This window comes from Rhineura floridana, chromosome 19 (assembly GCF_030035675.1).
Source record: "Rhineura floridana isolate rRhiFlo1 chromosome 19, rRhiFlo1.hap2, whole genome shotgun sequence".
Lineage (NCBI taxonomy): Eukaryota > Metazoa > Chordata > Lepidosauria > Squamata > Rhineuridae > Rhineura > Rhineura floridana.
Genome location: NC_084498.1, coordinates 20,627,388 through 20,652,122, shown reverse-complemented (window position 1 = coordinate 20,652,122; position 24,735 = coordinate 20,627,388). Strand labels below are relative to the sequence as shown.

Below are 24,735 nucleotides of genomic sequence, written 5' to 3'. Positions count from 1 at the left end.
TGCCCACCAAAAGCCACATCTTATAGATTCCCTGTTTCTTCCCCCTATGAATCTTTCTCCTAATCCTTGCATACCACTCCTCACCCAAAACTAGCCCAAAATTCTGCCAGATCAACAAATCAAGATTCAGGACACAGCATGAACTCTCATGAGAACCGTTCCTTTAAATGTTTTCTGGGCATGTAAAGGAGAATCCTCTTTTATATTCACAGCGCCAACCCTTCCAAACTGAAAAATGATGGGTACATGCTTGTAACGTCAGCCAGCTGTCAGACAGAGGTGCCTGGTAACTCGTGGGAGGGTGGTGGATCATTCCAAACCACACATGTGCAGACAACTGTCAAGATCCCTCCTCAAAGGAAATGGGTTTAACCACTACCTCCATGAGATACAGAAAGGTAAAAGCCAAGCAAAGGTACTGGTTGCAATGGGAAAAGACCTGACTCAGTGGTAGAGCACCTGTCTTGCATGGATAACAGAGGCTAGACAAAAGGAAATTATGTCCCATCACAAGCACAACAGTAACAAACACACTGGGATCAGAAAAGCTAGAATGATGTAACGCTAAATTGGTAACACAAATATAAAAGTGTATATATTTTTATAGGACCGGGGGTGGTGGTTTGGATGATGTCTGTGGGAACCCTCCAAGCCTTGAATTCTGTGGTTGAGAGACCTGCTGTATTGCCCAAGCCAGGTTTTGGTCAAGTTGATGGGCCTGATTTACATGTCTGGAGACTTGGTGGAGAGCACAGGTGTTGCCATAGGAACGAGGGTAGCCCTTCCCTTTCACCTGGCTGGAACACATCCTCCCATCCTAGGGGGAAGAGGTAGTTCTTTTGTGTGTTTTTCATCTGTGGAGCTGGAAGAGACAGACAGACAGAGAGCCCTGCCTTGCTCTGTGTGCTGAACCCCAAGCTACAGCCATGGGAAGCCACCCCTAGAAGCCTAATAGGGAAGCAAGATCTATTAGAGTGTTGGAGGTGGTATACATGTGCCTCCCAGAGAGATACTCCACCTTCAGAACAACAGACACACAGGCCCGCCGAAGCTTGAGTCCTGGAGACTCACAGCCGCCGGGCCGTCCCACCCACCCCCCGGGAGGAAGGAGAGGCAAGAGGGACGGCAGCAAGCCGCACCAGGGGAACGATAACCTTTTACCTGCTTGTCGCCCTCCTCCATGGTCAACATAATTTCAGTTTTCTGACACTTTCATACAGCAGGGAGGGCAGCTTACAGGCTTCCCTTGGTGAATTCTGACTTTTATACTGTATGTATATGTTTATGGATATTGTTTATGTGTTTTGCTTTGTAAATTAATTTGATATGTCTTTTATTGTACCTTGTGTATTCTATTGTAAACCACTCTGAGATCTTTCAGATAGTAAGCAGTCTATAAATGGAAACAACAACAACAACAATAAAATACATCCTAAAGACACCACAGTCTCTGCTGACCTTCATTCCAAGGAAACAAAACTCTGAGTAAGAACTGGAACCCCTGAAGTCTCACCACTCAGAGACTGGGGTGCCCACAACATTACACACTGGGCAACTTCTTGGCTGGGTGAGACTCCCTGCCTGAAACTCTGGAGGGCTGCTGACAGTCAATGTGGACAATACTGCATTGGATGGAGCACTGGCCTGACTTCACATCTTATATTAGGGGAAGGCCCATAGCTCAGTGATAGATGCATTCGCTTTGCATGCAAGAAGGTCCCCGATTCAATTCCCGGCATTTCCAGGAAAGAGTGGGAATATCTCCTGTCTGAAACACCAGAGAGCTGCTGTCAGTAGACATTACTGAGCTGGATGGACTCATGGTCTGGTTCAATACAAAGACAGCTTCCTCTGTTCCTGACCATTGCAGCGTTTGCTCCATAGAGTTAGATATGAAGCATTTATAACCAGATGAAGGCATCTCTGAACTAATTTCCACTGCCTAAAAGGAATGATGGCTCCCTGCTGGCAAGAACGCTGCTGATTGCCTTCTCTGGCAGCACCCACTTGTTTAATGCAATTAAACCCTGGAAGAATGCTAGCCAGACTCCCCATTTGCTTTCAGATCTTCCACAATTTGCTTTACGTGGGGGAGAGAAGCCCCTTCCCCCCCCCCCCAAACAGCCGTCCGTTCAACAGCACAGGACTGGTGTGAAAACACAAACTCCCCAGCATCCGTCGCTGGGAGTGCTGAAACAATTCTAAAATTAGGGAGAATATGCATTCTAATTTGTAGAAGGAAATATGAGTTAGGGCATCCTTCCTCCCCCCCCCCCCAAAAAAATCTATCTCGGCTTAAATATTCACACAAGGCTCGAGAGAGTGGAGTCATCCTATAGGATGAAACAGCTTTAAAAGGAAATTCAACAGACTTACACAGGACATCTATTAATGGGCATTAGCAGTTGAAAGCATCAGCGAAGGGCCATAGTTCAGTGGGTAGAGCATGTTGAACCCCTGGCATCTCAAGGTAGGGCTGGGAGAGAGACTCCTGCCTGAAACTCTGCTGCCAGTCAGTATAAACAATACTCAATACTGAGCTAGACAGACCAATGGGTCTTACTCTGCATAAGGCAGCTTCCTACGTCCCTATCAGTCCTGGCCAACATGGTGACCTCCAGAGGTTCTGAATGACAGCTTCCTCAGCCCTAGCCAGCATGCCCAAGGATTTTAATGCAAACCTAATTCGAACCTTGCAAAACTATACAGAGACCGACACACAGCTAAGCTTCGAAATTCGCCCTTTTCTGAATTTGTCAATGCAATTCTCCAACTAAATAATGTGTACAAAAATGTGTGTATCAGGAGAGAGCGAAAATAACATATTAAATGCATTATCTCGGGGGAATTGTTTGCAAATGTGTACACACACCACACTTGATCTTAGCTAAAAGGCCGAGAAGCAAATGTGTATATTGAGCAAAACTGTATACAAAAAATGTGTATATTAGGAAAAATTTGCACTAAAATGCCAAGCAATTTTCATGTGGACTTTAAAAATAAAAAATCACAAACTGATGTCATAACATGGAGAACTTTATTTTGGCCTGGAAAGATGAGAAATTGAGATCAACTAAAATTGAACGATTCGTCCGTCTCTACACTTCCCATAGCGTCCTGGTAATCACCCTCCCATGCTATTAGAAGCAACAGACTAAGCGTCTAACAGTGCAATCCTAGCTATGTCTACTCAGAAGCAAGCCCTACTGAATTCACTGGGGCTCACTCCGAGGTAAGTGGGGAATATATATCTAACTCAGTATTCTGAATGGTAGAGTTAGGGAACCTTTTTCAACCCGAGGGCCGTGTTGCTTTCTGGGCAATCTTCCGGGGGCCACGTGCATGCCAGTGGTGGGTGGGGACAGAGGCAAAAGGGAGTGGCGCAATTAATGAAAATTTTACCTTTGCATAGGAGGCTAGTTTCTACACACATTCACACATACCCTCTCTATCCAGAGAAGCAAAAGGCATTCTCAGAGTTCACATTCCAGCCAGGAAAAACACTCCAGAAGGGTGTGAAACAAGAGCAGTGAGGAGGACAGCCTAACGAGAGCTCCAAGGCCAAATAGAGAGGCCGGGAGGGTCGCATTTCACACACACCCCGAGCCTGAGGTTCCACACCTCTGGTCTGCACTGACTGGCAGCAGCTCTGCAGGACTCCAGATAGGAGCTTTTATTAGCCTTACCTGGAGACACCGGGGATTGGACATGGGACCTTCTGCATGCAAAGCAAGTGCTCTACTACAGAGCTATGGCTTTTTTCCCCCGTTCTCCAAGAACCCCTGGGGTACAGTCTGAAGATAGACAGATAGATAAGAGTTTAAAAAAAACCCTGAGGCCACCACTGAAGTGGCCCCACCTGTAATACCCATCAGTCTGACGTGCACAGGGACTCTAAGGACCAAACAGATTTGTATGGGAGGAGGCAGCCCTTCAAATAACTTGGTCCCAACCCCTTTAGGGTATTAAAGGTTAACGCCAGCATTTTCCATCGAGCTGTCTCATTAGCACCAAGCAAATATGCTTATTTGCCTAGGCCTTTAAAGTTTTCATTTATTATTATCATCATCATCATCTAGATTTCACTTCACCATAAGGTCCCATGGCAGGTCATAATTTAAAACACAACATTTAAAACAAATTACAGTCACAAGGCCAGGGTGGGTCCAAAGAAATATACATCTTGGTGTCAAAAGCCAGGGCAAAAAGGTGCATCTTCAGCATACAACAGGAACTATGAAACGAAAGGTGGCAGGCACACCTCTGTTGAGAAAGTATTTCATAACTTGGGGGCTGCCACAGAGAAGGCCCTGTCCTGGGCCACCACCACCCTAAACTTCTGAGGGTGGTAGAACTATCAAGAGGGCCCCCTCTGCTGCTACTGTGTTTGTTTTATTATTGCATTTCTGAACCAGTATTTTGATCCTGTTTTTACACAAACTGACCTGGAAACATGGCTGTCTATGCATTTCCTAAAAAATAAAATAAAATCTGGCTGGAATTCATTGTTAGTCTTGTTCAGAGTAGACCCACTGAAGTTAACAGACATGACTAACTAAGTTCATTAATTTAGTGGGTTTACTCCGAGTTGGACTTAGTTGAATACAACCCTCTGTCTTCGACCAATAGTCGTTTTGACCACCATTCAAGGCTCTCCAAAGCAGTATCCTAGGAACACAGACAGCCAGGCAAGTCTTTTGAAGCAGCCAGATATCTATGTCCAGAATAATCTGTTGTCCAGAGACAACCAGCAGTCCACGAACTTCATTCAGGTGGTCCTTGACATGTTCAAATAAATATTAATATTGGGTTTTAATTGTATTTTCACTGAATCTCTTCTTTCTCATGTTGCAGCTTATCATACAATTTGAATTCTATGGAAGGCAAATCGGACTACAATACAATTAACTATAAGCAATAAAAATCATACAGCATCCAGGACAGCGCGTTACAATTGCTACAACAGGCAGAGGAATCATTAAGTGGTCTGCCAAGACCCTCAACAATTTTCAAGAGATCCATGGGCAGCAGTGTAGTGGCAAATTCAGAAGCGCAGGGTCCCTTCATGATAGTCACAGCCACACACACCCCTTATATTGCTGCTGGGTTGAGAATGAGATCCTTGCTAATGCCTTCTCCCATAACGACAAGATGTCCCTAGGGGCCAATAAGCATAAAAGGGGAGGGTGTTGGCTGCTGAGAAGAGTCTGCTCAATGGCTGACTCATCTCCTTTCGCTCCAATTGGCTCCAATCAGCAGGAAAGGGCAAGGGAGCATATTTGAAGACTCTTCTCATTGGCTAACACGCTCGCCTTTCATGCTGATTGGCTCGTGGGATGCTGAAGACATAGGGACCCTGCTCCCAAAAAAGTAAAGGGTGTAAGACCCCCGAGACCCTGGACGACTACACCCCTGTCCATGGGGAGGACGTTTGGTAATCTCCACTAAATTGGGTTAAACATTCAAGGAATACTTGGCCCTTCTAGGAATCGAGCACCCAACAAGATTCCCGCTTTCAATAGCATTAGCACCTGCCAAAGTTTTGGGGTGGTAATACAGCTTCATTTCCAACTGGTGAAGCTCCTGTTAACTTCCTGATGACACCGCCTAACTTTTCACACCACACACGCTAGAGTGGGCTGGGGGGTGCTGTCCTTCTTTTGTTTCACTTTAGCCCCTCCAGACAGCAAGAAAGTGAAAGCTTTGCAGAACAAATCCATCGCTAATGCACAGTTATTGCTTCAAGAACATGTTGCAGAATCCATCCACAATAAAACCCATTAACTGTCCCACTTGACATGCCGCTGGTCTCAAGGCTCAGAGGAGCTGCCCGCGGGAGACAAGGGAACCTCAGGGACTAGGAACTTAGGGCATCTATCAGGGAAGCGAACAGCAGAACGGCTTACAGAGGGCAGCCCATTCCAACCCACCAATCAGCTCCTAACAGCAGCAAACAACACACCCGGGGAAGGGAGGGGCGGAGGGGATGAGGAGCTTGTTGTTTTATCTACTACCGGTTGCAAAAAGGCAGGCAGGCAGGCAGCGAAACAGACACACATTAACAGAGCCAAAGTGGCCCAGTTTGATCTTTGCACGAATCCCTCAACCAGCCCAGCTTGCTTTTAAAAAGGGATCTTGCACACACACACACGCGCGGAAAGATCTCTCCAAACAAACCCAACACAAAAGTGGCGCGATCAAGTTTCCACAAATCTCTTTGAAGCGGGAAGTTGAGTTAGAAACTTTACCAGAGACGGGGTGGGTGGGTGAAAAAAGACGCGACTGGGAGGGAAATGAACCCCACGCAGCGTGCAGTTTTGGTTGCCCGTAAAATAAAAATAAATCCAAAAGCAGCCACCCCGTGAACAACAAATTCCCCCGCAGCCCGGTTGCAACTAAACAGAATCCACACTGGTTTTGCTCGCAGTTTTGCTTCTCTCTTCCCCCCCCCCGTTTGCTTACCTGCCAAGATAGCTTTGCCCGGATGGGTAAGTTTCGCTTTGCCCGCCGGAGCTGCTGCAGCCAGGCAGCGCGGTCTGGGGAAAGGGTTAACGAAAGACGGTGCCGTCGAGGAGGAGGAGGATGGAGACATAATCGTGGAGCCACAAGAGCGAGACACAAACGGGACCCGGAGAGGAAGGGGCTGTTGGGGAGGCAGTTTGCAAAGCGCAGCTCTTTGCAAGGGGCTGCAAATGTGACTCGGGGGAGTCGATCCTGGAGTAAAGGAGGGAGGGGGAGAGACAAGCCAGATCTCTGCCACAAAGTCCTGCAGCCGCCGGCGCTCCCCAGCCAGGCTTGCTATATGCAGGGGGAGGGCCGATCATCAGAGCCGGGCCACCGCCCCCTTTTTCCCAAGCGGAGGTGTGGCGGCCGCTTGCCACGCAACGTCACAGCCTTGCAGCTGACATGCGCTTTTAAGGAGGGGCGAGCAAAACAAAAAAAAAACCACCTACCACCGCCAGCAGCACGCTTGCAGGGGAGGGGTGATTGTTCGCCTTGTGCGATCTGAGCCGGCGACCTGGGCTAGGGTGGCTTGTAGCATGTTTCTGCGTTGCTGTTGTTTGCGAAAGAAAAGAGGGCTGGCAGAAAATGATGTTGATGAAGGAACTGCCTGGAACAAAGGACCTCCTGCTTTGCATGGAAAAGTGGCCCAGCGGTTACAGCACCTGCTTTGCATGCAGAAGGCCCCGGATTCTAAACCCCTGCATCTCCAGGGGGGAGGTCCCCATGGCTCAAACCCTGAAGTGATGTGCAGACAATACTGAGCTGGATGGACCCAACGATCTGACTCAGTGGAAGGTAGCTTCTTTTTAGGGGAAGAAGTGGAGCACCTGCTCTGCATGTAGAAGGCCCTAGGTTCAATCCCTGGCACCTCCAATTGGGCTGGGAGAAGCCCCTGCCTGAAACCCTGAAGAGCCGCTGCCGGTCAGTGTAGACGGTTGAGCTAGTCTAAGGATGGGGGAAGTCTGGACCTCCAGGTGCTGTTGACTACAACTCCCATCATCCCTGGTGACTGGCCGTGCTGGCTGGGGATGATGGGAGTTAGAATCCATAAAAACCTGAAGGGCTGTAAGTTCGCCATCCATGACCGACATGAATGTTCGGACACAGTATATAGTGAATGACCATAGCTCAGCAGTAGAAGATCTGCTTTGCATGCGGAAGGCCCCAAGTGAGATCCCCGGCATCTCCAAGCAGGGCTGAGGGAGAGACTCCTGTCTGAAACCCTGAAGTGCTGAAGCCACTCAATGCAGACAAAACTCAGCTAGAGGGACAAATGGTTTGACTCCCGGGAAGGCACCCGCCTATGTTCCCAGGTTGTTTCTACAAATCCATGTTGAAGGCACTTATGGCAAGTGATGGCAAAGATCCTCTGCTTGAGACCTTGAAGAGCCACTGCCGGTCAGAGCTGGCCACATTGGACTAGGTGGGCTAGTTGTGTGGCCAGAAGGTAGCTTTCTGTCTTCCTAAATCATCTGCTGCTGCTACAGTTCTTGAAAGAAATACCATTTAAGGTGGCATGGAAATTTCTGCAGAGGGAGGTGCTCAATTTCAGATCTGACATTGACACATATGCAATGGGGTTTTTTTTTTTAAAAAAATCAAATTTGCATCTCACTTTTATTTACAAACTAAACTTAAATTTTAACACACAGCTTCGCATGGTAGTGATTACTGCCGCAGGATCACCACCACCACCACCCCACTCCATGCGCCATGCCTGAATGCTGGACTCAGCACTGAATTTATTTTTTGTTGTTTTAAAAATGATATTCCTGTGTGTCTGTCTCACAAAATAAGACTCTCATAAAATAGATGAAAAACACAAACAAGAAAATGAGAGCAGAGATGGGTAAGCTCCGGCCTAGGGGCAAAAGGGGGCCCTCCAGGCCTCCCTGTCTGGCCCTTGGAGCTCTCCACAAGCCCCAGGCCACACCCCCTGCTGGCCCTGCTTTGCACCTTCCTTGAGTGGTTGTGCCAGGCCTAAATGCGTCCTTGAACTCCGGTACTGATTCTTGATTGTTTGGATGGAGGTCAGAAGAGGGTGAGTGTAGAAAGTAGCCTACTTGTACAGAGCTAAAATTTACATCCATTGCTGTCTGCTTTTGCCCCTGCCCCCCACTGCCATGTGGGCCCCAGAAGGAAAAGGTTGCCAAGCCCTGCATTAGAATCTCACACTAGGCCTGAAGGGACCAGGGTTCCAATCCACTTAGGCCAAGAACCTTGGGCTCAGGTTGCAATCCAAAACACTCTTACCTGGGTGTAAGTCCCATTGAACCCAATGGAGCTTACTTCTGAGCAGACATGTACTAGATTGCAGCCTAAGGCACACTCCCTCAGCCGAACCTACCTCACCAGGTTGTTGTAAAGATAAAATAGGGAAAGAACCCAGTTAAATCACCCTTGAGGTCCTTGGAGGAAATGCAGGAATAAATAACATCCCAATGCATTTAAAACAAAGATATAGTAGCAGAAATAATGCAACAGAGCCATTGGTACCCAAATGGATGGGATTTCAGTTCTTCTTTATACCAAAGGCACAGTTGATCAAAACCATCTGAGCAGAGCCTTACCGTTAGGTGAGGAGAGGGGAACCTTTGGTCCTCCAGATGTTTTTTATTTATTTATTATTTGATTTATATCCCGCCCTTCCTCCCAGCAGGAGCCCAGGGCGGCAAACAGAAACGCTAAAAACACTTTAAAACATCATAAAAACAGGCCTTAAAATACATTAAAACAAAACATTAACAAGCAATTCTAACAGTTTGTGTTGCTGAACTACAATTCCCATCAGCCCTAGCAAGCATGGGCAATAACCTGGGATGATGGGAGTTGTAGTCCAGCAACATCTGGAGGGCCAAAGTTTCGCCACACCTGCTTTACAGCATGCCCAGTAGCTCTGTAAGCAAAGTAAAATATATCTTCTCACTGTTAACAATATTAGAACACAGATCAGACCAAAGACCTATCTAGTCTTGCATCCTGTTCTCACAGTGGCTAACCAGATGCCTATGAAAAGCTTGCAAGCAGGACCTGGGTGCAAGAGCACTCTTCCCTCCCAGGTTTTCATATCATCTGCAAATCTGATAAGCATTCCCTGCACAGCCTCATCCAAGACATTCAATAAAAATGAAGAGCACTGGACCCAGGACTGAGCCCTGCAGTATCCTGCTTGTTACCTCGCTCCAGTTTGAGAAGGAACCATTGATAAGCACTCTTACGATTCTGTAGCCAACTGTGGATCCACCTGATAGTTGTTCCATCCAGCCCACATTTAGCTAGCTTGCTAATCATCATGGGGCACTTTGTCAAAAGCTTTGCTGAAGTCCAGGTATGTCCACAGCATTCCCACAGTCTACCAGGGAAGGTTATCCAATCAAAAAATGAGGTAAGATTAGTTGGGCAGGATTTGTTCTTGACGAATCCATGTTGGCTTCTAGTAATCACTGCATTCTTTTCAAGGTGTTTACGGACTGACTGCTTTATAATCTGCCCCAGAATTTCCCCAGGGATTGATGTCAGGCTGACTAGTCTGTTGTTCCCAGGTTCTTCTTTTTTGCCCTTTTTGAAGATAGGGACAACATTAGTTCTCCACGATTTTCACAAAGATAATAAACAGCAGTTATGAGAGTTCTTCAGCCAGTTCCTTCAATACTCTAGGATACAGTTCATCAGGCTGTGGACATTTGAATTCGTTCAATGATTTAGGTATTCCTTGACTGTTTGTTCGGGATGGGGCTCTTAATATCATGATTTGGGATTTCAAACATGCTTATGAGTTCTGGGACTCAGTTGTTAAGTTTAATTATTGGTCCAGATATATTTTTGGACTCCTGGTTGTGTTTGTTTTCTATTTTTGAGGACCAAAATGTGGATATACTTTGTAAGACAATGAATTATTCATTTATTGGAGGCTGCAAGATTGGTCGTCACCCAGAGTTGGAAAGATATTTTGACCTACCAATTATATAATTGATTTAGAAAGTCTTTTTTGTAGCCATTTCTGAAAAGATAAACCACCAGTTGTAGATGCTGAGGGGAGAAGCAGATCCAGTGGCATTTTTGGAAGTGTGGTGGCCATTCGTGACATATAAATAGGCAGATGGATGGACAGTTCCCAGGAAATATTTTATCTGCTGCTTCCGATGATGAAGTTTGGAAAATTTCTTCTAGATTTCCTGATATACTATGTATGTAGCAAGGATATTATAAAACGCCCTCCCTTTGGACAAATTAGATGCTGTATTTTCTAAATCTGTCGTTTTTGTGATCATAGTAATGCATTCTGTATTATGTATAAGTGAGAAATAAAAACTGATGAATGAAAAACACAACGCACTCTGAAAATGTGAAATGTGCGATATTGTTACTCTTGCGCATAAAGGTCCACACACCAGCTATGAAGCAGGTCACTTCCTTGAGCTGGAAACAGGCAGGGAAAGAGGGAGTCCTTTATTCACATCCTGACTTCCATTTTAAGGGCTAAAGCCAGTCACTCTCCAAGTAGGTGCTGCCTCCTAGCGTGCCTTAGGGAAGATACGTCTGGGAGATACAAACTCAGGCTAAAGGCAGCAGCCTTGATTATAGCATGCAAAACAAACTAGGCATCTTCCTCCTGATGTCTGGGCTCCTACTGGGAGGAAGGGCGGGATATAAATTTAATAAAGGATGATAATAATGTCTCCCATTAATGGCCTTTGCCTTTAAAGCATTCCTCTGTAACTCCATGTTATCACATTTCCCAGAACTCTCAGTTAGCCTTAATGAAGCACAGAGGGAAGTACTGTAGTTCCGTGACAGAGCGTCTGTCTTGCATGCAGAAGGTCCCAGGTTCAATCCCCAGCATCTCCAGGTAGGGCTGGGAGAGGGTCTCTGAAACCCTGGAGAGCCACAGCCAATCAAGGTAGACAATGCTGAGCTAGATGGACCAATGGTTCGATTCCCCATAAGGCAACGTTCTGTGTCCCTAGGGTATACTATCAGTACCATAACCGGCCCTGGTGGTACCTTTTCTGATCTGTGGTATGCATTCCAGTTGAGCTTCTAATATAGTGTTTTTAAACAACTTCCAAGCATTTTCGAGTGATGTGACCCTCTGGACTTTGTTTTTCAGCTTTCTTTTTACCAATCCCCTCATTTTTGTGAAGTTTCCTCTTTTGAAGTCAAATGTGACCGTGTTGGATTTTCTTGGCAATTGGCCATTTACATGTACGTTTAATTTAATAGCACTATGGTCACTGCTCCCAATCGGTTCGACAACACATCTCGCACCAGGTCCTGGTCCCCACTGAGGATTAAGTCCAGGGTTGCCGTCCCTCTGGTCGGTTCCATGACCAACTGGTCTAGGGAATAGTCATTTAGAATATCTAGAAATTTTGCTTCTTTGTCATGACTGGAACACATATGCGGCCAGTCTATGTCCGGGTAGTTGAAGTCACCCATTACTACCACATTTCCTAGTTTGGATGCTTCCTCAATTTCATATCTCATCTCAAGGTCTCCCTAAGCATTTTGATCAGGGGGACGATAGATCGTTCCCAGTATTAAATCCCTCCTGGGGCATGGTATCACCACCCACAACGATTCTGTGGAGGAGTCCGCCTCTTTTGGGGTTTCGAGCTTGCTGGATTCAATGCCTTCTTTCACGTATAGAGCGACTCCGCCACCAATACGTCCTTCCCTGTCCTTCCGATATAGTTTATATCCAGGGATAACCGTATCCCACTGGTTTTCTCCATTCCACCAGGTCTCCGTTATGCTCACTATATCAATGCTCTCCTCTAAGACCAAGCCAGTTCTCCCATCTTGGTTCGCAGGCTCCTAGCATTAGCGTACAGGCACTTGTAAGCAGTGTCTCTCTTCAAGTGTCTTTGGCACTTGTGGTTAGGCCTGTGGTAATTTTGCTCTTCTGAATTTATATCCTGTGCCTCTGCTCTCACAATGCCTACTTCTAGGCCTACCCCTTTTAAAATTTCATCATTTCTTTGGTTTTTATCCCAGGGGGGAGGTTTATTCCGAACCGGACCTTTCTCAGCTCCTGTCGGGTTTCCCCCCTCAGTCAGTTTAAAAGCTGCTCTGCTACCTTTTTAATTTTAAGTGCCAGCAGTCTGGTTCCATTCTGGTTCAAGTGGAGCCCGTCCCTTTTGTACAGGCCCGGCTTGTCCCAAAATGTTCCCCAGTGCCTAACAAATCTAAACCCTTCCACCCAACACCATCGTCTCATCCACGCATTGAGACTGCAAAGCTGGGCCTGTCTGGCTGGTCCTGCGCGTGGAACCGGTAGCATTTCAGAGAAAGCCACCTTGGAGGTCCTGGCTTTCAGCATCCTACCTAGCAACCTAAAGTTTGTTTCCAGGACCTCACGGCTGCATTTCCTCATGTCGTTGGTGCCAACGTGCACCACGACCACTGACTCCTCCCCAGCACTGTCTACCAAACTATCTAAACGACGGGCGATATCCACAACCTTCGCACCAGGCAGGCAAAACACCTTGCGGTCTACACGCCCATCACACACCCCACTGTCTATGTTCCTAATGATCGAATCACCCACTACAAGGATCCCTCCACCCCCTGGAGATATATCCTCGGCACGAGTGGATAGCTGCTCATCCCCCAAGGAATGGGTCCCTTCTAAGGGATCGTTTCCCTCTTCCTCAGCTGGATGCTCTCCTTCCTTGAGACCATCGTTCTCCATGATAGCAGAAGAGCTATCATCCTTGGAGTGGGACACAGCTATAACGTCCCTGAAGGCCTCCTCTCTGTCTCTCTCAGCTTTTCCAGGTCAGCCACCTTGGCCTCAAGGAAATGAAGTCGTTCCCGGAGAGCCAGGAGCTCATTGCACCGAGAGCACACCCACGACTTCTGTCCAACAGGCAGATAGTCGTACATGCTGCAGGCAGTGCAAAACACTGGAAAGCCCCCCACCCCTGCTGGCTTCTTACCTGAATAGTTTTGTTTAAGGTTTATTACATCAATGGGTTGGAAACTGCGGTTTGGTTGAGGTCAGGGAACAGATGGGCAGAGTGGGGGGCCCTGGCATGCTCGCCCTGCTGCCGAACTCGCTCTGCTGCTTAACTCGCCTTGACGCTTTGTCAGCTGGGGCCTTGACGCTTTGTCAGCTGGGGCCTTGACGCTTTGTCAGCTGGGGCCTTGACGCTTTGTCAGCTGGGGCCTTGACGCTTCGTCAGCTGGGGCTCCCTCTAGCTCGTGGAGCAGGCTCAATATTGATTCCCCCTGAGGTCGATGGAAACTGTTCAGGGGTGAATAAAGACCTGAGGATCAAAAAGGGCCCAGGGATGGAAAAGAGGTTTATAGTTATTGTGTGAAAAACTTGTAATTTTTAGCCAACCATTTTTATGCTGTTCTAGACACAAGCCAGTGCCTTTGCCACCACTACAAGGGAGTATTACTTGGTAAAGGTGCTTATGAAGTCACAAGTATTCCCAAATTGATACCACTGTGGTTCATGGCTTTCAAACATGGATAAATGGGAACTGTGCTTTTAACTTTTAACCTTCTCTTGAGGAGAGGGGGAGAAGAGAAGGCAATATTAAGGAAGTAGTAGTGGTGGACTTAGAACATTTAACAGTAACCACATCACTGAAAATGCAAGTCAGTTGGCAGATCTGATGCTTAACAGTTTACTAGCACAGAATTTGAGGCTTATATCACCTTTCATCATTGCAGAAAAGCTGTTGCACTTTCACAGCTATGGGCGCCAAGTTCATTTACTCTAGTGTTGACATAGAAACAGGCCCTCCTCTTAACTTCTAGAAGATGGTCGAGAAAAGGATTGTGGGTGTTATGCCCCTTTGTGTGGTTGCCTCCTGCACCGCCTTTGAGGCACAGTCAGCTGACACAGCATCTCCCCTCCAGCCCCATTATTTCAAACCACACAGTGGACACCGGTTTGGTTTATGTTTATAATTGGACTTTCATAATATTCATGATTAGCACAAGATTCATAGCCATAAATTATACATTATCTAGTTTTAAGTACATAAAATGTTAATGATATATGTCTCTGAAAAGTGGCACAAAGTAGTACATCCTTGTTGGCATTCTCTATCCGGGAAGAAGAAAAAAGCAAGAGTGTGCAATGGGCAGACCATTTAACCTCGAAGAATCCTAGCAGAGGCAGGGAAAAAACCACAATCTGAACTGTTGTCACTTCTGAAAAGCATCTCCAGACGCCCAGAGGGTTTACAGCAGAGATGGGGAACTTGCGGTCCTCCAGATGTTGTTGGGCCTCCAGTTCCCAGCAGCATCAGTTGGCGTGACCAGCGGTCACGAGGGATGATGGGAGGTGCAGTCCAGCAACTTCCAGAAGGCCGCAGGTTCCCCACTCCTGGTTTAGAGCTTCAAATCAAATACAGCCAGCACAGGCAGGAAGACTCGCTTTCAGGGCCAAATTCCAGTCACAAAAGCAGGTGTAACCCTCCCTTCCCTAATATTTCATGCTCCTTTCATACCAACATGGCCCTCTTTGCAACACACACACATTTACAATACTATGGCTGCCCAGGCAACACACTCCCAAAATTTGCTTGTCAAAAACAAAGAAAATAAGTCACATATCCAAAGTTACGTTGTTGAAAATGTGTACCATTTGATGCCAATGAGTTATCATGCTTAAGCTGTTATGTATTACAGGAAAAAAAATCTGGGAAGTGTCTGCTCTGCGGTATGATCCAATTTATTCTCCAAGAAAGTTATTTTTTAAAAAAACTATTCCAGAAGGCATAGATGCTTTTTTTTTTTTTTGCAACGTTCTATAAACTGCTCTGCCATTCCCCCCTCCCATACACTTAATTTATTTCCTTTTTGCACAGTACTACAAACAAATGGGGAGGAAGTATGAGTTACATACAGTTTTCACATATCCCACCAGTAGGGTTCTGAACCCAATTCCTTGCTATCTAAGTAGGTGCTTGGTTAGTTACAGTACTATAAGAGCATTAACAGCTTGGTGCTAGGAGGTTCCTCAGCATGGACATGGCCAGCAAGAGGATTCTGCAATGAGAGACATCCACCCATCACCACCACCACCACCCCTTCCAGCCTCAAGAAGTTATTGCTGGGTTGTTGATCTTGCGGAAGTGTCGCCGCAGCTTCAGACACAGCCTTGAAAATGTCAGTAATGAAAACAAGAGGGAAAAAAGCTGCCCTTTTTGAGGTTGAAATGTAACAGGACATAGCAATAAATAACACAGTGTCCTTTGGATGTCTCTGAATGGAGTGGGATTGCAAAGGCAATTCAAGCCAACACAGGGAGTCATCTGTGCCTTCTTGGACAAAAAAAAAGGGGGGGATGGGAAGAAGATGGACCAGAGACAGTTAAGAGGTCTCACAGCGCAAGTTACATATTGAAACCGTAAACTGGTGGCTGGGTGAATCCTGGTGCCGTGTATCCATATGGGAAGTTTGCCTGCGGAGGTACTGCGTTGGGACCCGCCGTTAGCATCAGCTGCTGGCCTGAAAAGGAAGGCAAGGAGAGTCTGTTTAAGTGGCATGGAAGCTAGAGACTTTGTATATCCCAAGTCATGCTACCCAACCGGAACCAACAATCCCAGTTCAAAATGCAGGGCTGTGTTGCTTTGTTTCAAAAAAGGGTTGAAACAGAAAAAGCAGGAGTAAACTTCCAGCTCTAACAAACAAGAGCCGGAACATCCCATGAAGCTGCTTTATACCATTTGCCAAATACTGTCTACTCTGAAAGGCAGAAGCTCCAGGATATCAGGTGGGGAGTCTTTCCCACTATTGATTCCAAATATATTTTTTTTGAAACTGGTGATGTCAAGGATTGAACCTGGGATCTCCTGCATGGTTTTGAGAGCCAGTGTGGCTCGAGTACCAGACTATGACTTGGGGGAAGGAGACCCGGGTTTGAATCCCTATTTGGCCATGAAATTCACCGAGCAACGTAAGGCAACTGTCACCTCTAATTTACCTTACAAGGGTCAAATTGTGGCAAATGGGGAGGAGAGAGCAAAAAAAAAATGCAATCAATAGTTCTGCTGTTGAACTCTGCCCCTTCCAGACTTAACTACTGAACTCTGCCCCTTCCAGACTTATAAGGAGGGCAGATACTCAAGGCAGCGGCAAAGGACAGTCCTTGCACTGCCATTTAGGCAACACATTTAAGCTGCCTGCCCCCTTTTCATGATTGGGAAATTGCCAAGACGTTGCTGAGAACTACTTGAATGAACAGCTCCCACATTATATAAAAATAGCTTGCGGGGTCTGGGTTTTATAGTAAATTCCTCCCTCCTCCTTTCCTGTTGATAAAGCAGTGATTGAGTGTGGGTTTGTTTTGGTTATCTGGTATCATACCTTTTACCTCCTGAATAACTACATTAAGGAAATTTTCAAAGCTCAAAACAAACAAAAACATAGTACAGACATTCTGCATGGCCAGAATTTTAAACACACTGCAGTTAGATGTTAGTTGTATTTCCCCAGCCTACGCTTATTAATTCTGCCACAGACCAGACACACATTTGTTAAAACACTACTAAAAACTACACATGCCTCATGCAAGGGAATACTGAACTCCCATTTAAAACCATTCCCAATAGAAAACTGACCTCACCATCATGAACTTCCTTTAATGGAGGGACCTAGAATGCAATTGTCAATAAAGTCTAGCTTTTGACAATATATATATATATATATATATACATTTCTGGAAAAGAAGCACCATTTTCTTCCTTAATGGGATTTTGTTTTTCCAGAAGATTTCACCTCGTCACCCATGGCAAGGTAGGTTTCCCTCTACCATAGCTCAGAAGAGTATCAGAGGACGCACCAAGAATACCCTTGTCATCTTGAGATATTGCACCTCTAGAAAAAAGGCAAATCATTCCAAGCAGAGAGATTTTTTTCTACTGGGGAAAAAAAGGGGGGCACAAACGAACTCTGGTGTAACATTTCGTATCTTTGGGATGGCTCTGAGCAATTTTTGTAGGTGAATACATTTTTTTTCTGCAATGGGCCAGCCATGCAATTTCTGCTAAAATTTCAGGGGCTGGATCTACCTAAGAACTCAGCCTTCACTCATACATCATAAACAAGAAATAAATGTGAAAGACTGTTCTATCCAAACACTGGCTTATTATATATGCACCTAAGAAACCTGTTTGAAAAAGACCCAGAATCTGCAAACACGCTAGATTTGTATCCTACACCGGATAACTATGAAGGAAACCCTAGTGCAGACACTCAAGTTTACTTCAGTAAACAAACTGTGCTGCATTGCTAGTTCTACAATGGCCAGAGAAAAATTACATCAACTGGATTTCTTCTGGAATACCTCTATTTTGAATTCTAATGTGATGATTGCATGACAGTCAGTAGCACTGACAAAAGTTTAGTAAGATCCTATGGAGGCATCTCAAGTACTTTGATTCTGCATTAACACATGAGGGGAGAGGGAGTGAAGTACCAATCTTGAATTTTTAAAAAAATATATTTCCCCCCCGTTAGGGCCTAACAAAAAGAAAACAAGTCTTCACCTACCAAATACTATTGGAGTGGGTTCAGTTACTTGTTCCTCTTCTTTCCTTAGGCTTTCAGAAGCATCAAGTTTATCCACCTAAGTTATAAAGTGAACAGGAAATGCTCATGAAGGAACTTCTTAGAGCCTGTAGTATGTGACCTTCTACAGTACAGGTGCCCCACACCCAGTTATTTCAGGTCTAAGATAGATTCCATTCCAGTCTTCATGATGTTTCAGGGTGTCAGCGAATCTAGCACAACCTTCTGCTAGCCATCAGCTTTCAGAACAGAGCCCAGGTCAAGCATTTCCTTAACTGTCAGAGATCAAGTTTCTTAACAGCATAGCTTGTGGTATAAACAAAATGGACGGTCAAATTCACACACACACACAAAGGAGTAGCAGGGAGTTACAGGCTACATTCACCTTCCAAACATGTTATCTGCAAGAGCCAGTTCCAACATTCCATCAAACAGCAAGAGCCACGGCTAGCCCAAATTAGCAGCTGGCTTGCTCCAACAGCCCCCTAGTGTTTTTCCAACTCAACTGTAGAGCACTGGACTGCTTAGGGGAGATGAAGCCTGCTTCTTATGCTGGGTATGACGGTCTCTAGGGGCAAGTCTAGGCCTCATCCCAATGCTGTCCCTGAGTGCATGTCATTACTTCCTCCCTTCAAAGGTTATGGGATGCATTCTGCTATCCCCCACAATGTACCTTAGCAGTATACTTGTTCTGCTAGGGAGATGTTATGCGACAGCAGAATACTGTTGCACCAGCAGAATGCATAAGAAGGCTGCTGGCAACTTTGCTACACGATAGAGTGCAGTCTGTTGTGCAAAGAGTTTCCACTAGCGCAACCAGTAGTGTAGTAGCAAATTCAGAAGTGCAGGATCCCTTCATGAGAGTCAGAGCCACCCCCCCTTTTTTTTTTGCTACTGGATTGAGAACGAGATCCTTGTTAATGCCTTCTCCTACAACAACAGACGTTGTTAGAAGCCAAAAAGCATGAAAGGTGAGAGTTAGCTACTGAAAAGAGTCTTCTTATTAGCTAACTCACCTCCTTTCACTCTGACTGGCTCCAATCAACAGGAAAGGACAAGAAAGCATGTTAGAAGATTGTTATCAGTGGCTAACACACAACTCTTCCATGCTGACTGGCTCACAGGATGCTGGAGACACAGGGACTCTGCTGGGACCCTGCTCCCAAAAAAGTAGGGGGTCTAAGCCCCCCTGAGACTCTGGACAACTACATCCCTGAGCATGGCTGTAGTGTTTGTTTCCTCTGTTGCACAACATTAAAACTCACCCTCACACTAGCGGACAGAGAACACTGGATATAGTTCAATGTACTTAAGGGTGTGGGGGGGAGAGACATAACAGTCTACCACCACCATAGGGTGATCTGACCACTAGACAGAGGCAGGAGGAAGGGAGACACTGACCCTTTGCCTTCTTGTACATACTCAATACACTGCCTGTGTCTCCACTTCCTAAACCCAGCTCCTTGGGTGGAGGAGAAAAGACCAAAGAGCAGCATGGTCCCCATCTCTGCCACACAGCTTTCAGATGGCCGAGGGTGGGCATGCGATTCTTCAAGGACTTGCTTGGTTTGTGGGAACGTGAGGCAAGGCTAAGCTTGAAAAGCAAAGCCTGTCCTCAACCGCTTGTTCTACCTCCTCAATGCTAAGAAGATGGGATCAAAAGTAGATGTTAGGAGGAACTGGAGCCCTCTACCAGTTCCTCACCTAAAAAATTTGCTCGGCCTCATACTGGTATCACAGGAAGATTTCACTGCCGACACCCAGATTAACAGCAGAAGTCTTGTTGGCAGGACATCAAATATAACATTCTGTCTGATCTGAGACTGGTCATGCCAACTAGTGAGTTTGTGCATTAATAGCTATCATTAAGGCTTTACCAGCCTCTCATACTAGCAACCCAGGAAGATTTCTCTTTGCTTTGGATAACTAGGTAAGTCCCTGACGGGAATTTAAAGCACCCCAGAAGTTTGTTTAGGTTCAAGCTGTCATGTCAGCCTGGCTGCCTCTCCTTTATGTATCACTCTAATGCCACCTTTTCTGATCCTTTGTATGTGTTCCTAGATGGCAGCGACAAGTAAATTTTCTGCTCTGTGGCCAATTACCCCCCAAATTCATCACTGCTTAGAGCAGCCTAAATATCAAGGAGGTTTACTCAAGAGGAAGTGACCTATGTCAGAGCTTTATTTCTTGTGAGGATTCAAGTTTCCAAGACTGGAAGAATGGTTTGCTAAGCCAGTTGTTGTTATGTGCCTCCAAGTCATTATTCATGCTGTTGGTTTTTGCCCTCAACTAGTTGCCATTCATTTGGTGGAGAGCACAAATTCTTCAGTCTATCTTATTCAGGGATCAAGTTGCAGTTACATTTTCCAAACAGAGATCACTCCTGTAAGCACTTCAAATAGGTGCAAGTGCCAGTCAGCAGCTTCCCTGCCAGTGTGTGAATGCCAGAAGGACTTGGGGAGTCTTCCAGTTCCATGTCTTGGTAGGGTTAGGGGAGAATTCCTTTTAGTTTTATTGCACTGTAGGTCTGTTTTAATAGTATATAGTATTTCTGATTCCCATTTTTGGAGGAAGAGCAGTTTATTAAAACAATTCAAAACAGGTTAATTTTCTCCAGGCAGCCACCTCAATATTATTAACATAATTGGTTCCATTAAGAGAAGAAATCTAAATTATCTTGGCTGCTGTTGCATTCAAACACTTTTTTTTAAAAGGGGGAATATATTTTCTGGGTCTAACCCCAACAATCATACTGCCTTTTTCTAAGCTAATATATAATATTCCTTCATAATATTCCTGCCAGCCACCATTTATCTTACGTACTGGCTTGAGACTGGATAAGGCAGCTCCAGTTTTCCTCAGCAGCTACCCATTCTCCTGCATTTGCAGCAGCTTTGCCCTTTGGAGCTACAATCAATGGTTTTATTCTAGCCTTGAAATTGCTGCCCCCCCCCAAGAAAAATCAATGACGGGGCTGTCAACAGAATAGCAATATCCTCCTAACAGGAGCTGCAGCACTCATTGTGGATGTTACCAGACCAGAGGTAGCTCCCTTTAGATTTGGGATGAATCTTCTGCCCACAGCCTGTTGCTTAACCGCCTTTGTATCTACTGGGATATCCATTTCTACCCCTACATTTTTTAAAGAGGCGTTCAAGGTTTGTTAATAGGAGGTATGCCTTCTGGTAGAGGGACACACATCTTGCCGTTAGGTACACATTTACATGAGGGAAGTTAAAACGTATTTACACGGAGAGGGGGCATTCATTCTCCAATTCATTACAACCTCTGTGTACTAGATTAGTTCTTATTTGAAATCCAGTCTTATCATGCATGCTCTTTCTGGAAGACTGAATTATTTAGTAGACACTTATCACTTGTAAAATCCAACCAGAATCAGAATACAACTCAGTAATATCCCAAGTGTAAAAAAATGGTAATGGGGTTCTTATGATGAGAACATCATTTTGCACTCATCTGTCCTTCCTTCCGCCAAGACAGATTAGCTTGTTGGGGGCCTTGCCACTTCTCTAAAGGGGGCACAGGAGAAGCCTCAGTTACTTTGATATTGTCGACATTTTTCAGACGGCAGCTTTCCCCAATAGTTGGGGCACTGTAGGCAGATATGAATATGGGCTCCTGCTGGGAGGAAGAGTGGGATATAAATCAAATAATAAAATAAATAAATAAGAATGAAAAATGGGCTTTTGTGCCTAAAATCATTTATTTTGACCCACTTTACAAGCTAGTGGGTACACTGCTGGAATATTCCAACAGATAAAAGCAAGCGAGGTCTGGTTGGATTTTTGCAAGTTATTTGTGAAGAGAAATTTACTACAGCATTAGTCAGATCAAACTAGATTATTCTGCTTTTCAGCAAAAGCTACAGTTAGACTCCCATAGATATGTCTTAGACATGTTTTAGGGACACAAATTTTACAAGCTAGTGTAAAACCAGAGCGACTGTCACCTTATTAAACAGACCATCAACCTGCAAGAAAATTCAGAGGGGAATACTTAAAATCAATAACCCAGGAAATCAATTTCAAGAAAAAAAGCAAAGATCATACAACATTTTTTTAGTGGGGGGATGTGGGGGGAGAGGAAGAGGAAAAAGGGAAAAGACATTCACACAGAAAAGAAGCACATTCAGCATTAAAACCTTTGGGAAACTACTATTTTACTAAGCAGATGTGTAAGTTTGTACACATGGAGAGATTACGTACCACCACAATATCTAACCTGCAATACGCTTTCAGAGATGATCTATTAAATGGGTTGCATTGTACATATCCATCACTTACACTGTATTTGTCATATACCAAATGCGGAGAACCTTTGGCCCTCCAGATGTTGCTGAATTACAACCCTCATCAGCTCCATCAAGTGTGGCCAGTGACCGGGGATGATGGCAGCTCAGCAACATCTGGAGTGCCAAACTGTGTAGTGCAAGTATCAGTAAGTACAATGTTTAAACCTGGACTGATGCGAGGAAGGGCAAAAGGGTAACCAGGCTTTGCTGTTGCTATTTTGATATGGCTTTAATTCTGGTGAGGAAGAGAGTGTTTTTAAATATCCATGTGCTTATAAACAGGCCGAGTATGAATGAAGTCCCTTTGGCCTGAAATGCAAGCTTATCAATTCCAGACCTCCAAGACCCAGGCATCTTTCAGCATGCATCCCAGGGGCTATTAGACATGTTTAAAGAATAAACAATAGAAACTGCAGATCCACGCAGCTTATGTGTGCGCACAAATTAGTTTCTGAAACAGTATTCTAGGGAGGGACCTGCATCCCCAGTGGGGAGGTTTTACAACCAAGTGAGCTACTACACGTGAAGTAGTTTGAACATCTGAAAGTGAAAAAGAATTGAGATTGACCAAAAAGCAGTCGGTCCATAACCTGAACAGGCTGGCCTTGAGGGTAATACTGCTATAAACTGCTTCATGACAAACTGTAAACCTTAAAGTTAAGAGGCAATGGGAGTAGCCCTGAGTAGTTTTGGCTATTGCATTTGGCCATCTGTAGAGGAAGACCAGAAAAAAGGAAGTCTTGTTAACTAAGGGTTGGCAAGTTCCAGAGAACTGATGCAGTCGACTAGTTCTTTTTACAGTCCCCTTCATTTTTCTAAACTGGATCTCAAGATTGCTGCAAGTCCCCACTTCACCCCCGAACATTCTTCTTAATATGGCATTTTGAGAAGCTTTGTCAGTTCTTTAAGTCAAGGGATACACTGAAGCATCTCATTTTTAAGGGCAAAATGAAGCATGTCACCCGGGACTCTAGAATAAAGCAACCAGTAAGCCTTTCTGAAGAAACCACACTTACTTTGGTCAGGTATTCCCTCATCACCTGGATAAAATAAGGCATTGCAAAGTCCATAATGTTGTGCCTCCATGCCAGCTCAAGGACGACATCCGGATGCAACAAATCGTAACATGTGAAGAGAGAAGCTGCAAAACACTCCTTTTTGTCTTCCTCCAGAAACCACTGAAGTAGCTTCTCTGCCAATTCAGCATCTTTGGACTCTGCGGCATACTGCATGGCATCCTATAGAACAGCAACGTCATGAAACTTTTTACAGCAATGAAGTAATTACATCGAACACCTCACATGATGTTAAGTGTAGAATACATAGGCACAAGAGTTGGATGTAGGACTATTCAAATTGCACAGGCATTTAAAAATAGGATTCTATCCCAAATATATACAAGGAGGAACTACCAACATTAAAAAAAACAGACCTTATAAAGGTGATCTTTCTTGCAGAGTTCCACACTCTGTTTCCATCTGTTATTGCCTTTGTACAGGTAAGCAGCAATACGCCTGAATTCAATCAACTCGTGCTTTTCTAGACGTTGAGCCAGTGTAATGTTATCGAAGTTATCGTAGGCATCAATGGAAGCTCGCAATCCCTATTTGAAGAGGGAGAAAGTTGTAGCCAGACACTTGGAAGAGTGAATGGCGTTGCCACAAACGCAGCTAATCCTACAGTGCTGTAGCAAAGGGGCGGCTGGAACTTTTAAGTGAGACTTCTGAACACAACAGGCAAAGAACAAAACAAAAATTTCCCATATGTTTTAAGTAACAGGCTATAGATATATATCAGCAACTGTTAGGCAAATACTTAAAGAGCGCCTAGGGTCTTTTTAATACAGGAGTGGGGGACTTTTTCACCCCGATACCTTCTACATAACCTTGGGGGAGGGGCACATGCCAATAGCGCAACAAACGCAAGTTTTATCTTAGTTTCTATGCAGACCCCTAGCTTTCTTCCACCCAGGGAAGCAAGAGGCCTTATCCAAATTCAAGGACATATCTCAACCAGAAAAAAACAACACAGCAGGGAAGGGGGTATGGCATGGGTAGAGTCTTGGGGGCCACATAGGGAGTCTTGGGGGCCACATAGGGAGTCTTGGAGGGCCACGTTTGGCTGCTGTACCTAACTCTCCACACCCCAGGGCTTAATACAAGTTACTTACTTCCCCTAAGTGTGGGAAAGCCCAGACTAGAGCCCCTCGGCACCTACTTCTTCCACCAGCTAGATTCCTGGCTGTACTTGGCACTATTTTCACAGAAGTGAAAATGGATGGAGCCAATGCAAAACATTAGGTATTTTAAAATAATAAGTTAGGTGGTCATTTTGCATTCATACAATATTCATGTTTCTATACAAAAATGCCATAATCGCTAGTC

The 24,735-nt window shown here is 45.2% G+C and overlaps 2 protein-coding genes across 4 annotated transcripts in view; both read right to left on the bottom strand.

Moving 5' to 3' along the window:
* Positions 1-6,862, bottom strand: part of SLC25A1 (solute carrier family 25 member 1) — a 53,410-nt gene extending 46,548 nt beyond the window's left edge. The window contains exon 1 of the mRNA XM_061602861.1: positions 6,463-6,862. Within this exon, the coding sequence (XP_061458845.1) occupies positions 6,463-6,592 (130 nt within the window). The 5' untranslated portion in view covers positions 6,593-6,862. The remainder of the gene's footprint in view (positions 1-6,462) is intronic.
* Positions 6,863-14,407: 7,545 nt separating this feature from the next.
* The window catches only part of CLTCL1 (clathrin heavy chain like 1), a 57,883-nt gene continuing 47,555 nt past the window's right edge, over positions 14,408-24,735 (bottom strand). The window contains exons 29-34 of one of the 3 annotated variants that reach the window (XM_061602404.1): positions 23,784-23,954; positions 23,368-23,589; positions 22,010-22,030; positions 18,022-18,097; positions 17,091-17,123; positions 15,910-15,978 (exon numbers count right to left, since the gene is read on the bottom strand). In XM_061602404.1, coding sequence (XP_061458388.1) covers positions 17,098-17,123; positions 18,022-18,097; positions 22,010-22,030; positions 23,368-23,589; positions 23,784-23,954 — 516 coding nt within the window. In that variant the 3' untranslated portion in view covers positions 15,910-15,978; positions 17,091-17,097. Of the gene's footprint in view, positions 15,979-17,090; positions 17,124-18,021; positions 18,098-22,009; positions 22,031-23,367; positions 23,590-23,783; positions 23,955-24,735 lie in introns of all 3 variants that reach the window. The other 2 variants (XM_061602402.1, XM_061602403.1) reach the window with 2 other exon arrangements.